Here is a 16,234-nt window from a genome sequence, read left to right on the forward strand (position 1 = left end):
CACACTAGGATAAGGAGCTGGCCTCTGCACCATCTGATTAGGTAAAGAAAACATGTCCGTAAATACCTCCTGGTAAAGAAGAGATGACCATAAGCTTGGCGAGAACTTGGATCCCAGATCTCAAAAATCTTTGAAAGATAATACATTGCCTGGTACAAAGTAACTAGGCAATAAAGGCTAATAACATCATTATTATTTCTTGAGGGAACAGACTGTATCTTGTTGATATTTGAGTACACTGCTTATATCTAAGAACAATAAATAAATTTTAAATAGAAAATGGCCACGCCAGGACAATGCCTCCAGCCACCAGGTCCAGAGTCATATCAAATGCCTAATGGGATGACATGGACATCTTCACCAACGGCAACTTGAAACATGACAAAGATACCAGCATCTTTTAGCTAATTATACCTCTGCCATGGCTAAACTTGTCTGCCTTCTTTGAATCTTTTAGAATCCTCCCTATATTACATATGTGTAATCTCTGTTTGTTAGTCATGCAAAAATAAACAAACTTCAATTAAAATAGAGTAAGGCCGCCAGAGGGGGCAGCTCTCACACCCGAGGACAATAGCAGAGCCCAGCAGGAAGAAAGACAGACTTCCTCTTGGAAGAGCAAGAGCTCAGTCAATGAGAAACTGTCAAAACTCAGCCAATGAAAAGCCACTGTACTTCCAACTCTCAGTTCCTCAATGGATCTTTGTTTGCTGAAACCCTCTCAACTTACTTTTCTGCTCTTTAAAATAGTTCTCCTCTCCATTTTCATTGGGAACTTGCATAGGGCTCACCATGACTGCAAATCCTAAATTATAATTCTTTGTTGACCCAAAAAAAACCCAAATAAATTTACTAGAGAAATAACTGGCAGTCCATTGGTTTTAGGTCAACAATCACCAATATTCCCTGGACACCTACCATGTGTGAATTACTACATTAAACACTGCAGATACCAGCTGAGAAAAAACTCTGTTCTCAATGTGCAATCTCATTCCTAGACACATTATCTACTTTAACACTTAGTTTAATGCTCATTTCACATTCACAAATCCACAATTTATACAACTTTATGATTTATAATGATTTCACTTCTCAGTCTTCACATTCACACTGGAGAATCATAAACTTTTCCAGCTGACAGCATCCCATAGGCCATCACTGTGAGTCCTACTCTGGACTTCCTTTGGTTCCATTCAAATAGCATCATCACCACTGCCATTATCACAACTAATACTCACAAAATGATGGGTACAGTTTAAAGAGTTTGTTCCTATAACTTATCTCATTTAGTGTATTCAGACTTCTCATATGGGTTAGTTTACCAAAGCTCCACAGGATGTAGTCTGTTGTTTTTTAGTATCTCTTTTGATAAACCTAGATGCTCAGTACACTTTTTAGTTGCAACAGGACACTGTGTCTTCGTCTTCACAGAACAACCTACGAAATGTCTAATAAGCTTCTACTGTAGGTTTAGACCTAGAGTAGTACATTTTATTAATATATTTTATGTCTTAAATTTGAATTTAATGTTTCTCCCAAATCCTTGGCTTTGTACTTATCATTCTGCTACCTTTGCACCCATTTGCAAGTTCTTCTTACAGTTTGAGGTCAGATGCCAAAGGATCCTTCTAAGCTGAATGTATGTTGTCCTGGGTCTGAAAGATTTTCTTTTTTCTTTTTTTTTACTAATTTTTATTCATTAAATATATATATATCTGGAATCTTTGTCACTGCATTTCTTTACTAGATAAGTTAATTTTACTTACTCTCTATTATTGCCTTCATATGTAGTTTCCTAGCCAAATGACTGGTAGTTCCATAAAAGTTATACTTAGATGTATCTTGTACTTACATATATCTCGGTATAAAAGTTTGAGAAACCACTTTTACATCTCAAATACATATACAAGTTTACCTCTAACCAAATGCCTCTGCATCCTCACTTTGACAATATGTGCAACAAGAATTTTAAATACTCTTATACTCTTTGGTTTCCCTGGTGGCACAGTGGCTAAGAATCCACCTGCCAATGCAGGGGACACGGGTTCCAGCCCTGGTCCAGGAAGATCCCACGTGCAACTAAGCCTGCAAGCCACAACTACTGAGCCCACGCACCACAACTACTGAAGCCTGCATGCCTAGAGCCCGGGCTCCTCAACAAAGAGAAGCCACCGCAATGAGAAGCCCACACACTGCAAGGATGAGTAGCCCCTGCTTGTCACAACTAGAGAAAGCCCTTGCGCAGCAACAAAGACCCAATGCAGCCAAAAATAAATAAATAAATAAATAATAAAATAAATCTTAAAAAAAATATATTCTTATACTCTTTCAGTCGGTAATAATTTTTCTGGCATACTTCTCAGAAGTTGACAAAATGAATTACCATAACAGCTGGGTGACAAATCCATATACAAGTCAGATTGTTTCAAATTGTTTGCTTTCAATAACTATAAAGAAGGACCTATTAGCTGGTAGATCATTACAAATAAGTTTGCTGACAGATCACTATGATTTTTGGCATGCAATAAAGTTTTATAGGAGTTAAAAAACTATCACTGCTATAACTAATTTTTTAAACTGCAATTTACATTTGTATGTAAACAAATTTGTCAGTGTGTATATATATATATTTGAAAAATAGAAGATGCTAAATTTATTAGGAATAAGTAATATCTATTCATGGATAATTAAACTGAGAAAAAACTAAAAATCCTTTTCTCATTAAGAATCCCATTTTCAATAAAATTTAAATTTTGTATTTATTAACTATCAAAATTGTGATATATTTTTGTTTGATCAACTATAGCTTTAATACATATACTTTTTTGTTGCAGAGAAATGGAATTAATCTGTACTATTAAATAGATTACTTTAGGCTAAATCTCTAAGGGGAAAGTACAATGGAAATAGAAGTTCAAGGAAAAAAACAGAACAATTTACAATGTCTTACCATTAATGTAGACCTTTCATGAATTTTTTAAAACAGGTAACAGGGTATCAAGTCACTATGGTGTTAAAATTCCACTTGAAACATTTTAAAGTATTGAAATGTCCTTTGCAATTATTTAAACTTATGATGAAAAATTTTGGATTTCAGTGATACATAGTTTGTAAAAACTATTTTAGAGGGTAGGTGAATGAAAAAATTTGAAGAGAATTACGAGCACTTCAGTGTATGCTGTTTACCTCTCAATAATTAGGATTTGGAAACAAAGCTTATAACACTTGTCCTAAATCTTGTTTCACAAAGTACTGTATTTTCCAATTTATCTAACATATATTCCTCAGGTTTTGCTGGATAGATTACAGTGGGCAGAGAAATGACTCTTCCTACACGTTGGAAATGCAGAAAGGCAGGAAGAGACAGCGTGACATCTCCCAACCAAGGGTATTTTTGACAGAGCTGCTAGTGTGGAAGAAGCTTTAAATGTATCCGAGTTATCAGCCCTTTTAACACCAGCTTCCACTCTTACTTTAACATCATTTGATTTTAAACTTGGGAAAGAGTCTTAAATTTAAAAAACATTAAAATTAAATAAAATCAATAATCTCTCCCAAGGACTGGCAAAGTCCTTGGGGAATTTTTCACCTTTAGTACAGTTGTCTTCAAAAGTTATTCAAGGGACTTCCCTGGTGACACAGTGGTTAGGAGTCTGCCTGCCAATGCAGGGGACATGGGTTCGATCCCTGTCCCGGGAGGACCCCACATGCCTTGGAGAGAACTAAACCTGTGAATCACAACTACTGAGCCCATGTGCCACAGCTACTGAAGCCCGTGCACCTACAGCCCATGTTCCGAAACTAGAGAAGCCACTGCACTGAGAAGCCTGCGCACGGCAACAAGGAGTAGCCCCTGCTCACTGCAACTAGAGAAAGCCTGCACACAGCAACGAAGACCCAACACAGCCAATAAATAAATAAATAAACACATTTTTTAAAGTTATTCAATTAGTTTGAGTAATACTTTAGATGACAGGGACCAAGAAGCTCTTGAATTAACTATAGAGATGAAACTATAGAGAAAATTATGTGTAAAAGCTATTTTATGGTCATCTCCCCTCTGCAAAATATTAAAGAGACAGAAAAAGAAAAAACTTTGATAAAATGTTTTCTTTTTTTCACTCCCCTCAACAATCCTAACTAAAGTCATAGCTTCCAAGTCCTATTTACATCTTGGCCTGCTCCAAAAGGCTTCTGTTCCCATCACTTCAAAACCACCTGCTCTCTAGAAGCTCAGCCTTGAACTTGTAAACTTCAGCTCCAATCTTCACATCTACTCAATCTTCATCTGCTTTACTTCTCTCTATTGTTTGACATAGTTGACCATTTCCTCCTTGCTAGACCTGTTGCCTTCCCTGGTGTCAATGGTTTTCCTCTTCTGACACTACTATGATGGTTTGAACTGCTCCTTCCAAAGCATCTCTTCCTTTACAATCCTTTAAGTGGAGGGAGATATACCCCAAAGTTACTCTTAGCCCTCTCTTGGCCCTACGGCCTCAGGGCTGTACACTCCAATGGCTTGAACTATCACCTTGATGCACACATCTTCTAGATATACACCTTTTAAAGACATCTTATCTAAAAGATGTCTCATTCCCAACTGTGTAGGCCTCTTCATACACTTCAACGTATCCTCATTTTTTCTCCCTTCCACACCCATAAAACACACCTCTCTTGCCCCAATCCCTTCACCCCCAAACCAGTACTTACCTTGTTCTAGGACTCAATACAAAGCACCACCATCTCCTCCTAGGGGTCTTTTTCTTTTTTTCTTTTTTTTTAAATTGGAGTATAGTTGCTATACAATGTTGTATTAGCTTTTGCAGCAAAGTTAATCAGCTATGTGTATATATATATCCCCTCCTTTTTGGATTTCCTTCCCATTTAGGTCACCACAGAGCATTGAGTAGAGGTCCCTATGCTATACAGTAGGTTCCCATTACCTATTTTATACCTAGTAGCATAAATATGTCAATCCTAATCTCTCAATTCATCTCATCTCCCCCACCCCCTTTGGGGTCCATACATTTGTTCTCTACGTCTGTGTCTCTATTTCTGCTTTGCAAATAGCTTCATCTGTACCATTTCTCTAGGTTCCACGTGTAGGCATTAATGTACGATATTTGTGTTTCTCTTTCAGACTTACTTCACTCTGTATGACAGTCTCTAGGTCCATCCACGTCTCTGGAAATGACACAGTTTCATTCCTTCTTACTCCTGAGTAATATTCCGTTCTATATATGTGCCACATCTTCTTTATCCATTCATCTCTTGATGGACATTTAGGTAGATTTCATGTCCTGGCTATTGTAAATAGTGCGGCAATGAACATTGGGGTGCATGTGTCTTTTTGAATTATGGTTTTCTCCAGATATATGCGCAGGAGTGGGATTGCTGGGTCATATAGTAGTTCAATTTTTAGTTATTTTAAGAACCTTCATACTGTTCTCCATAGTGGCTGTAACAATTTACATTCCCACCAACAGTGTAAGAGGGTTCCCTTTTCTCCACACCCTCTCCAGCATTTATTGTTCGTATATTTTTTGATGGTGGCCATTCTGACTGGTGTGAGGTGATACCTCATTGTAGTTTTGATTTGCATTTCTCTAATAATTAGTGATGTTGAGCATTTTTTCATGTGCCTCCTAGCCATCTGTATATCTTCTCTGGAGAAATGTCTAATTAGGTCTTCCACACATTTTTGGACTGGGTTTTTTTTTTTTTTTTGATATTGAGCTGCATGAGCTGTTTGTATATTTTGGAGGTTAATCCCTTGTCAGTTGCTTTGTTTGCAAATATTTTCTCCCATTCTGAGGGTTGTCTTTTCATCTTGCTTATGGTTTCTTTGCTGTGCTTTGGTTTATTTTTGTTTTCATTTTCATTACTCTAGGAGGTGGGTCAAAAAAGATCTTGCTACGATTTATGCCAGTGTTCTGCCTTGGGACTTCCCTGGCTCTCCGGAGGTTAAGATTTCACCTTTCAATGCCGGGGGTCCATGGCCAGGGACTAAGATCCCACATGCCTCAGGGCCAAAAATCCAAAACATAAAACAGAGGCATTATTGTAACAAATTCAATAAAGACTTTAAAAATGGTCCACACATCCAAAAAAAAGAAAAAAAAAAACCCTTAAAAGAGAAAAAAAAGAAAAAAAAAGTGTTCTGCCTATGTTTTCCTCTAAGAGGATTTTTGCTCACGTCAAAAATCTTAGGGTTATTCTCGATTGAAAACGGGTTCTCTTTCTCTCATACTCTACCTTCAAAAATAGATGCAGTTTCTGATCACTTCTCATCACTGCACAGCTCCTCCTGCCCTCACCAACAGTGCCCTGTTTTACTCTCAAAAATGTTTTGATTTGAATAAATATGGTCACCCTAATACAAGGTCTTCCATAGTCTCACCCCCACACCCACCCCAGTGTTCCCTCTCTGACCTCATCCATTACTTTCACGGGCTCTTACTCCACTCCAGCCGTGATGGCATCCTTACTAATCTTCAGTGAACCAGGCACACTGCTGCCTTTGGGCCCTTGTTCTGGTTATTCCCTGTCTGGAATGTTTTGTTCCAGATATCCATGTGGCAAGTTCCTCACTTCCTTCAAGTCTTTGTTCAGTTTTTAGATGTTCAATGAGACCCCCTATTGACTACTGGAACAAGACTATCCCTCTACTATCTGTCACATTTAGCCTACTCATCTTTTTTCTGTCTGCATTGTACTTATATCCTTTCAACATACTAAATAATTTTATTTACAGTCATACCTTCTTAAAAAAAATTTTTTTATTGGAGTGTAGTTATCTTACAATGTTGTGTTAGTTTCAGGAGTATGGCAAAGTGAATCAGTTATACATATATCCACTCTTTTTTAGATTCTTTTCCCATATTGGCCATTACAGAATAATGAGTAGAGTTCCCTGTGCTACACAGTAGGTCCTTATTAATTATCTGTTTTATACATAGTAGTATTATAGTCATCCCTTTGCATCAGCAGGGGATTGGTTTCAGGACCCTGGCAGATACCAAAACCCATGGATACTCAAGTACCTTGTATAAAATGGTGCAGCATTTGCATGTAACCTATGCAATCTTCCCATATACTTTGAATCATCTCTAGATTACTTACAATATCTACTACAATAAAAATGCTATGTAAATAGTTGCCAGAGTGTGCAAATTCAAGTTTTGCTTTTTGGAAATTTCTGGATTTTTTTCCCCCAAATATTTTTGATCCATGAAACCTCTGAATATGGAGGGCTGACTGTACTTATTAATTCATTTCATGTAATTATTTGTCTCCCTCCACTTGAATGTAAGCTCTGTGAGAGCAGAGCTCTTTTCCTCACTGATGTACCTCAAGGGTAGATCCTGCCTGGCACATACATGTAGATACATGGTAAATATTTGTTGAATGAAGAAACAAACACCTATACACTAAAGACAGAGGTCATTATGTCCTCTTAGACATCTCTTTTTAATTTCCTGGTTCACTGTTTTGCTCTTATCATGATCCTTCAGCTTAAAATAGACATTGCCAAAACATTTAACTGTGGCTCAGAAAACCCTCCTCCCACCCTCCCTCTCCACTCAATAAATTAAGGATAAAAGCAGACTAAAAGACTGAACATAGAAACCCTAGGATTATTATTTACGATTTTCATAATCAGTGATTCGAGGGAGAGAGCCAAGATGTCCTTACCTAACTGTCTTGCAGATGCCTGGCACTGAGTCCTAGCTACATACTCTGAACTCAGGTTCACTTTCAAAACTTCCCAGTTTAGCTGCAAAGGAATTCCTGACCAATAGTGCCACCTACTGGTCAACAGGTGAGAAATCAGGACAATGAGGTAGAAGGTACAATTCAGCCTAACCTGAAAAGTAGGAAAAGACAGTGATGAAAAATCCCATAACGTCAGTAAAATATACTGCTTTCCCTAAAGAGTGCTAGCAAGGAGTTTACACTAAATTCTATTACAGTAGTAAGCAAATATTGTACAACTGCAAAGAATCATAATAACCCCCGTCGGAAAAGAGGAAGTACCTCCAAAATATTATCAGGGCAACCAGTTTTCTATAAATACCAGCTCTCTATTCTTCACCAGCAACTTAAGAGTGAGGATATTTGAGATGCAAAGCAAATATGTTTGTCGTTTTTATTTTTTCTAACATACAAACAGATAAAAACTAATCTACCCTGATATTTAAAATTCACTAGAAAAAAGAACTGCAGAAAGAGCATTTGGGAAAATGCCAGGGCATTCATATTTGAGGCTATACACTACCAAGTTTCTTCTCTTTAGAAGTACAGACATTTTTCTTGGTTATTTAAATGCAATACTGTTCAATGTCAATGAACTCGGGTCATGAGTGCTACGAAGGACTCAAAATAAAATGGCATTTTCATGTTTATTTACCAAGATCTGGTACCTTTTCATTATCAAAAGCCTCTTGTGTCTCCCCACTCCCCTCCATGAGTAGTAAACGTGGTGACAATTAGTTGACATTTGCTTTCGGAAGCCATTTATCTAAATCATTATACTCTCCCCTGTCTTTTTTTTTAAGTTGAGCACCCCTAAAATGCTTTAAGCACTTGAGTTTGCTTTTATATTGTTAATTTTCTTCATTAAATGAAAATATTAATAAAACATTTTACTCAAATTAATATGTATTGTCAAAAGCAGAAACAGAATACAGTGTGTTTTGAAAAATCCTAAAGAATAGAAATTTGCATAAGGAAAAAAACGAAGGGAAAAAACCACGTGTCTTCCCATTTAAAAAATTACACAGGAGCAATAAATAGGAGCAGTAAAAGAGCAGAAGTGGCTTTTAACAAAAACAGTCCATTATCATACTCATGAACGGACAGAGTTAAAAGTAATGATTCCAAGAGAAGATAATTTAGAAAAATGCATTTAATTATAAAAATTTTTTAAATAAAAAAGCAATGGCACAAATCACCACAAAGATATTTAAGTGATCACATCCACAGGCTGCTCTTGTAATTAAAATCTGCGACTGTTCTCATTAGCAGCATTTCCCCTCCTAATCAGAGTGACATCGAGAGCTCCTGAGAATGCGCAATTTTGCCTAAAGTCCTACTAAAAGTATCATAAACACAGTTTGTGCAACATTCATTTACATCACCTTTTATTTACTACACTCTACACTCATAAAATATTGAACATTTCTCTCTCACTTCATTCCTCTTATGTACAGTACAGAGGCTCATTTCTTGTCACAATATGGTTTGTGCATTAAAATCCCTGGGAATAGTCCTTTCCACAGCATTTTAATAAATCTGCTCTGATTATTTAAAATAAGTACACAAACAAAAGCTTGTTCATATGACTGTGTCATACCCAGAAGAATAACTCTTCCTGCTGACTTATTTATGAGAGGAAAAAAAAAAAAGAAATCCCTCTTTCAGCAGAATACATTCTCAACAATTACTGGTTCATACTATCATGCATATTTGTACTGCTAATATGACAACAGGTAAAGCCAGCTATGACTTTCTAAATTTCATTTAGAAGACTACAGCCTACATGAAGTGATCTGGCTTTCACTCTTGTTATCCATAATCCAGTTATTCCACATGGATATATTTCATTTATTCCGAGTGTGTAAGTCTTAAATGGTGCAGTAAGAATTGGCAGTTTCTGACAGTTCTGTTTTCTTAATAGTGGATACAGTTCTGTGCACATATGTCAGATGAACTGAAAAAAATGCAAATCACTTCATGTGATACAGCAGCAAGAAGTGAGATGCTATTGTTTGAACAAATGATCAAGGAAATGAATATTAACGTTCGATAGTGACAGAAATACTGTTGAATTCGGTCTGGTTTAAGATGTACTGTCTTCACAACTTGCCATACCTGGTATTTGTTACCTTTTTGGTTGAAAAGCAAACCCATTTTGGGGAAATGCAGATGTTAGGAGGAGAGAAAGGGGGAAAACCATATATTACTATATATATCATTTTAGGAGAAAAAAGAGAGGGAACAGAGTATATTTTCATATTAAAAAGGCAATGTCACATCTGGACACATTCCACAGAGTGTATGAAAATAGCCTGCAAGCTAATTAAGCCCCTTTCTTCTCCCTCCAGGGATGTTTTCTAATAATAATATGAATAATAATAATTAACATAATCTGGCAGCAGCACAAATCTATAACTTTTTAAGGCTTGAGTGTGTCACTATTCAAGAGTCGGGTACATTTGAATAATGAAAGAGTTGCTCCGTTTCTTTTATTTACACTCTTGACCCAGCAAATATGACTAAGGGAGCCCTCGTGGTTATCTGGAGCGTAAGTCTCCTAAGATGGCTTTGACTTTATAACCCACTCAGCACTGGGGTTGAGCTGATATAAGTCCTTCATGTAAGTGTCGTCATCGAGGCAGCGTTCCCCTAGTAAAGAGATGTTTTAATATAGTGAGTGGCGAGATAGGGAGGCAATTTTAAATTTAAGCTAGTGGTTTAACTCTGAAGTCTTACACTTCAAAATAGTTCTCATTTTTTCCCATCTCCCATAATATCATAAGGCTTGGCCAAATATTGGAAAAGTCGCTTCTCTAAATGCACAGGTTTCACATTAATTTAGGAAGTTGAAAATTCTGTGATGGGCTTTTAAATCGTTTCTTAAAAGCTTATTCACCTTTATTAAGAGTGGCAACAGTTTTGAATCGACCTAAGAAACCATGCTTAATTTCCAATATCCAATAGCAAAATGCAAAATCAAATATACTATAATAATTAATCCTGATTAACAGAGTTAACAATCTAGATTTCTAGCAGAGTTGCGGTTTATCTAAATTTTCAGGAGCCTTCACATTCTTGTATTCAACTTTCAATATTTACTAAAATTTTTCAGTTTTAGAAAAAAATTCTACAAAACTTATTTTAAAATATTTTCAATTACTATTTTGAATTAAACACCATCTCATTTATTTGTTGACAATTTCACTGTTACCATTTTAAGGGTCAAAAAAAGAGAAAAGGATTATTTTAAATTTAATAAGAAGATTAGTACGACCCACTGATAATTACAAATGGGCAAATAAAATATGAGACATGGTCAAAACTAATCCAATTATCCTATTTCTATTTCATAAGCTACCAATATGTTTATGTATGTTTACGTGTATTATTTAGTAGGCAATCAACAACAGCAAAAATAACTTCTGCTTTCACTAAAAATATCTAGTACATAATAAAAGTGTCACCTGGGTCTTAAGTAAGCTCAATTACTTCCTTTATTAAGATGTGTCATCAGTGTATAGAAAAGAAAGAAGTTTTGAAAAACTTCATTAATTATTTTAGAAGTTATTCCTATTTTAGAGAATTGCCTTTGGCTCAGGTTCCACATAGATGGGCATTTGTACAAAGAAGCTCTAAAAGAGCCAGAACAGAAAGGTCAGACCACTAAAAAAATCCACAATATTCATCAACTATCTACAGTGTGCTATATATCTTACTTCTGTTTCCTTGTCTCTCCCAAAAATATAAATAATCACCACTGGCAATGTCAAATCAGCATACAGAATGCAAGATTTAAACAATGTGCTTACCAATATTTCCTCCAATTTCATACAAAGAAACTTCTCCATTCTTGAGAGTCTGGGCAACCCCACTACTAGGGACAAAACAAACTGATTAGTTGCATCATCAGACAGCTTGCAAGTAAATCACTTTAATGTGCTTGGGGAATTCTAGCTTGTATGGAAAATTCATAACTTAGACATACTGTAATTATCTACACGTTTGTATTTTCCCATCTGTTAATGTGCTGAATAGATAGTAAAAATGTCACACCTGTAAATTAAAATAAACAAATGGAATCGTACATATGAAGGTGAAATAATAAATCAGTATCTAAATTTGTAAAGTTAAAAAGAAAAGTAACAACGTTTTAGCTGCCAGTAAAATGATTAACATAGTCATCTATTGTGCAGAGGGGCCAAAAAGGTCCTCATGAAACTCGAAGAAGAAATGTTTCCACCTTAGTTTTCACACTGCATTTACTGAATAGGTATTTATCACAGGCTTGCTGTGCTGGCCACTCTAACAGCATGCAAGATGAATTAAAGAACAGGACATGGTTCATAAGCCTCCCTGTGCTGACCGTCCAAATATGGGAGGTACCTACACTCAAAATAGAAGCAAATACTCATTATGACGACTTTACAAGTAGGATGTATGTACAGGTTTATACTCTTCAAAGAATAAACTCTCTAGAACATTAGATTTAAACAATAAAAGTTGGTAAAATCCAATGGTTTACAAAAATCTCTGTATCTGGGAAATCTGCTAAAAATCAGATCCAGGGCTCTAGAAACTCTGACTTAATATGTCTAGATCAAGCCCTAGAATCTGGTTTTTAAATGTTCTCTAGTGGACTCTGATGCACGGAAAGATTTGTGAACCACTGACAGAAGACCCTGAGGACACACTCCCTGGAACTGAGAAGGGAAAACCAGGTCTGACTTTCATCCAAACCGTTAGAAAAGTGTGGTACCATAGAAGCTTTCCTAACCAATCATCTAATGGCTTATGTGGTTATCCAACTCCATCTATTCTGCTATTGGCACACTGACCGCTTGGGGGCTCTGGGTGTCCTCACGCTGAAGATTTGCCGTGCTAAGCTGTATCCTGACCAAGGGACAACTCACTTCATTTCCAAGCTGGTGTATGCTTATTTTTGAAGTTAAATAACTTAATAATTATGTTTTCATTTTTTATATAGTACATAACCCGATAAACTAGGAGTATAAAAAGAGTCATTATTTCATGAAAACCAAATGGAATGTTTTGGGAGACTAGGAAAAAAATTCTAGTCAGATATTGTTCTCAGATTGCTTCTTCTGTATCTATGTTCTTATTCCACTTTAAAGAAACCTGAACTGGATTTCATGGTATACACGAGCTTTCACTTAATACTAATCAACAAATCCATAAAGAAAAGGCAACAGATGTTATCAAAGACTGGTGAACAAATGTGTAATTTATTGGGCATTTATTTTGTCATTCATGTGTTCTTGGCTTCAGTAGAGAAAGCAGGCGGGGAAAAGGATGGAGGGAAGTAGGGTTTCCCACTGTCCCTATACAAGTGGAATGCAAATGGGAGAAGGATGGGGAAGTGGCAGAAGAAAAGATACATATAAACATTTATTGAAAGTTTCACTTATTAGGTGGCCCAGACATAATGCTATGGGCTTCATGGTCATGTTCCTAGTTAATTATCACAAGGCTATAATGCAGGTCCAGTTTTGCAATGAGGAACCCAAGACTTACAAAGATTATAAAAACTAGCCTAAGATGATACAGGAAAAGCTGGTATTTGGATCCAGGTCATCTGCTTCCAGCATCCCCAAGCATAAGGGAAAGGGCTGAAGACTGGGTGGAAAAAAGGCAAATGGACAGAGAAGTTCACCAGACTTCCCTCTGGCTGGAGCAGGATGGCGAGAGGGGAGGAGGTAGAAGAAGGGATTCCACTTCAGGGCGTAGCAAACTTAATAAAAGCACCACAAGCAGAAAATCCAAACACGCAAAGGGAAATTGCCATAAACTGGTGCTTTCTTATAAGAATATGGCTACTGTTGCCCTACTCTACCCTAAATAGTGAAATATATCATACAACTGCAGAGTCACACCTTGTATTATCTGCAAGTAGAGGAACCCAAGTACAGACTAAATTGAGCACTTGGGTCCTGTAAGTAAATTTTGTGTAAATTAAACCATATCTAGCCTGGAAGAGCTGCTTATATCTGAAGTCTGGCCAGATCTTCAGGTACACACTCTGGGAGAGGATGGGAAGTCATCCCCGGGGGGGAGAATGGGATCAACTTGGTCACCGCAGGGAGTAGAGGGGAAGTGGATTGACTTCCTTGAAGCAGAGAGAGCTTTCAGGGAGAAAAGACATCCAAGAAATTCCAACTGCTCCCAGAACTTAATCCCCCCAAATTCCAACTGGCCCAGGACTCAATCCCCTCAAAGTCCATCTATTCCCAGACTCTGTACCAATGGCCCCCGGACCTGTGACAGCCTCTAGGCCCTCAAGCCAATATGGAGAGGGGTTAAAGGACCTCCTTTGGAGACAGAAACCACAGGTTTAGAATTCAGCTCCACCACCTATGTAACGTGTGACCTTGCAAAGTCTCAGTCTTCTTATCAGTAAAACAGAAGTAATGATAGTACTTCCCTTAGAGCGTGGCAGAGAGGGAAGTCTACTGGAAGCTCAGAATTAGCAATAAGCCTCTCTTTTATATCATCACCATCTGTTAACTGCATGGGCTCATCTCTTCTCCCAATTTACAAATCCCGAGGGAAGACACTTTAAAATATTTTTTATACCCCTTCCAACATCTAGAGAGGGCCGCAGACAGAGCAGAGACATATTAAATACATGTGGTTCTGTATTAAAATTGGAGAAGTCTGGGTAGAAAAGCTGAATGTTAGAATGAGGAGATTAAATTCTAAGGGGACAGAGTATTCAGAAACTAAGCGGCCAACGTCCCTGATGTCCCCGTCTTTAAAAAAAAAAATTAGACTTGTTTATTTCAATGAGTGGAAATGAGGGGGGAAAGCAATAAAGTATAATTTTAGCTAAAAATAAGAATTTGAACACTGAAATACCTATACTCTATTCCAACCTCTAAAATTCAAGAAAAGATATTCCAAAATGTCTCAGAAAGTGTACATCAGAGGGATGCCAATGGCTTTCAGAGGACTCCTCCTGCTCTATCAGCCCCACAACAGAGGGGAAGGCTTGGCCGTCCCTACTGAGGATGGTGTGTTTTGTCCTGGTGACTCCAGAGCTCCAGGGACCAGCTGTCCCTCTCAATTCTTTATACCTTCTGTTTTAAAATGTAAACATTTGTTTGTATTCCTTATATTTCCTAGAAAAAGTTGTATCTTTTGTTTGTTTTAATCCCACTGTATCCTAATTAGTGATTTCCCTAACAGCCTACACACAGTAATTCACCTCCAATCACCATATTCTGGCAAGAATATTGCATGGTGTCAGATGCCAAGCCCATCGCAGACACAGTGAAGGAATGCGCAGACCTCCTGCTTGAAACAGGCTCCACTTGAACACAAACTATACCCAATGAGCTCAACTCATTCCAACGCTCTAATTGTTAAGTCTGCTTTTCTTTTCTGCTGGGAAGACAACATTGTTAAGCCCTTCACACCAGCCATAGTCTAAAAAAAAGAGGGAGAGGGGGAGGAGCATAAGTGAGTTATACCATGGAATAATTAAAACAAAACAGGCCTCTACCTTTCTTGGCTGAGAAACCTGGCAAGTACATCACTGGCTTTGAGTTCTTCAGTTAGCTGTATTGCCATGGAAACTTTCGAAAGATGGGGAGCTTGCACTCGAATCACTCCCTGAGGAACGTCAGCCTGCAAAGCAATAATGACACTGGAACAAAGCTGGCAGCAGCTGGAACATGTAACTCTGTACAATGCATTATACGGTAAGTGTGCTTAACTACTACCCACTTTACTTCACTACATAAAAACCGTAACTACTGTATAATGTAATTTGCTAAATTACATCAAACCTCAAATATCCTCTTAATGGTGATAGGGGAACTTTATAATGCCTGTGCAGTAATGCTTAATTATTTTTAAAGATGTAAAGAATGACAGCAATAACCATTACTGCCATATTAAGTGCTGATTTCTGAGTATTATCTACTAGAGGGTGCTTCTTCACGTAGCAATTTATGAAATTGAATCAGAAAGAAGTTATTGCATGCTACTGGAACGTATGCATTTAAAAATAGCTTCCTGTACGTTCACAAAATTTCACAAAAATTTTTGTCCCTGAGAGTATTAAAAAAATGAAAGATACTTTTCTAATACATTTGTATTGTGTCTGCTCTTCCCTTGGCTGATAAGCAGACACTGTGACCTCACACTTTGAACTTGAGATGACCCATTCTAAATCCTTTGCCCACAGATGTTAAGAACATTTTATGTATTTGAGAGGCTACCAAAGAAAGACTTTGAGAACTGTAATATCAAAATATCAACTATGGCATTTGAAATATTAGGCTTAATTAAGTCCTAATGGTTCTGCTAAAATGCTAATTTATTATTTATAACCATATGTTCTTGAACAGACCTTAGACCAGCGTGCACAAATTATGTTTAAACATAATACTTTAAACACTACAAATACCCTGTCTAATTCAACCCAAATTTACTAAGCATCTGAGTACTAGGCATC

General features: G+C 37.1%; 1 protein-coding gene across 2 annotated transcripts in view; it reads right to left on the reverse strand.

Annotated features, from left to right (window-relative positions):
- Nucleotides 1-9,126: 9,126 nt before the first annotated feature.
- ARHGAP18 (Rho GTPase activating protein 18) overlaps nucleotides 9,127-16,234 on the reverse strand; it is a 121,738-nt gene continuing 114,630 nt past the window's right edge. The window contains exons 13-15 of one of the 2 annotated variants that reach the window (XM_057739358.1): nucleotides 15,278-15,402; nucleotides 11,568-11,629; nucleotides 9,127-10,407 (exon numbers count right to left, since the gene is read on the reverse strand). In XM_057739358.1, the coding sequence (XP_057595341.1) occupies nucleotides 10,316-10,407; nucleotides 11,568-11,629; nucleotides 15,278-15,402 (279 nt within the window). In that variant the 3' untranslated portion in view covers nucleotides 9,127-10,315. Of the gene's footprint in view, nucleotides 10,408-11,567; nucleotides 11,633-15,277; nucleotides 15,403-16,234 lie in introns of both variants that reach the window. The other variant, XM_057739357.1, reaches the window with a different exon arrangement.

Source organism: Hippopotamus amphibius, chromosome 6, assembly GCF_030028045.1.
Source record: "Hippopotamus amphibius kiboko isolate mHipAmp2 chromosome 6, mHipAmp2.hap2, whole genome shotgun sequence".
NCBI classification, from domain to species: domain Eukaryota; kingdom Metazoa; phylum Chordata; class Mammalia; order Artiodactyla; family Hippopotamidae; genus Hippopotamus; species Hippopotamus amphibius.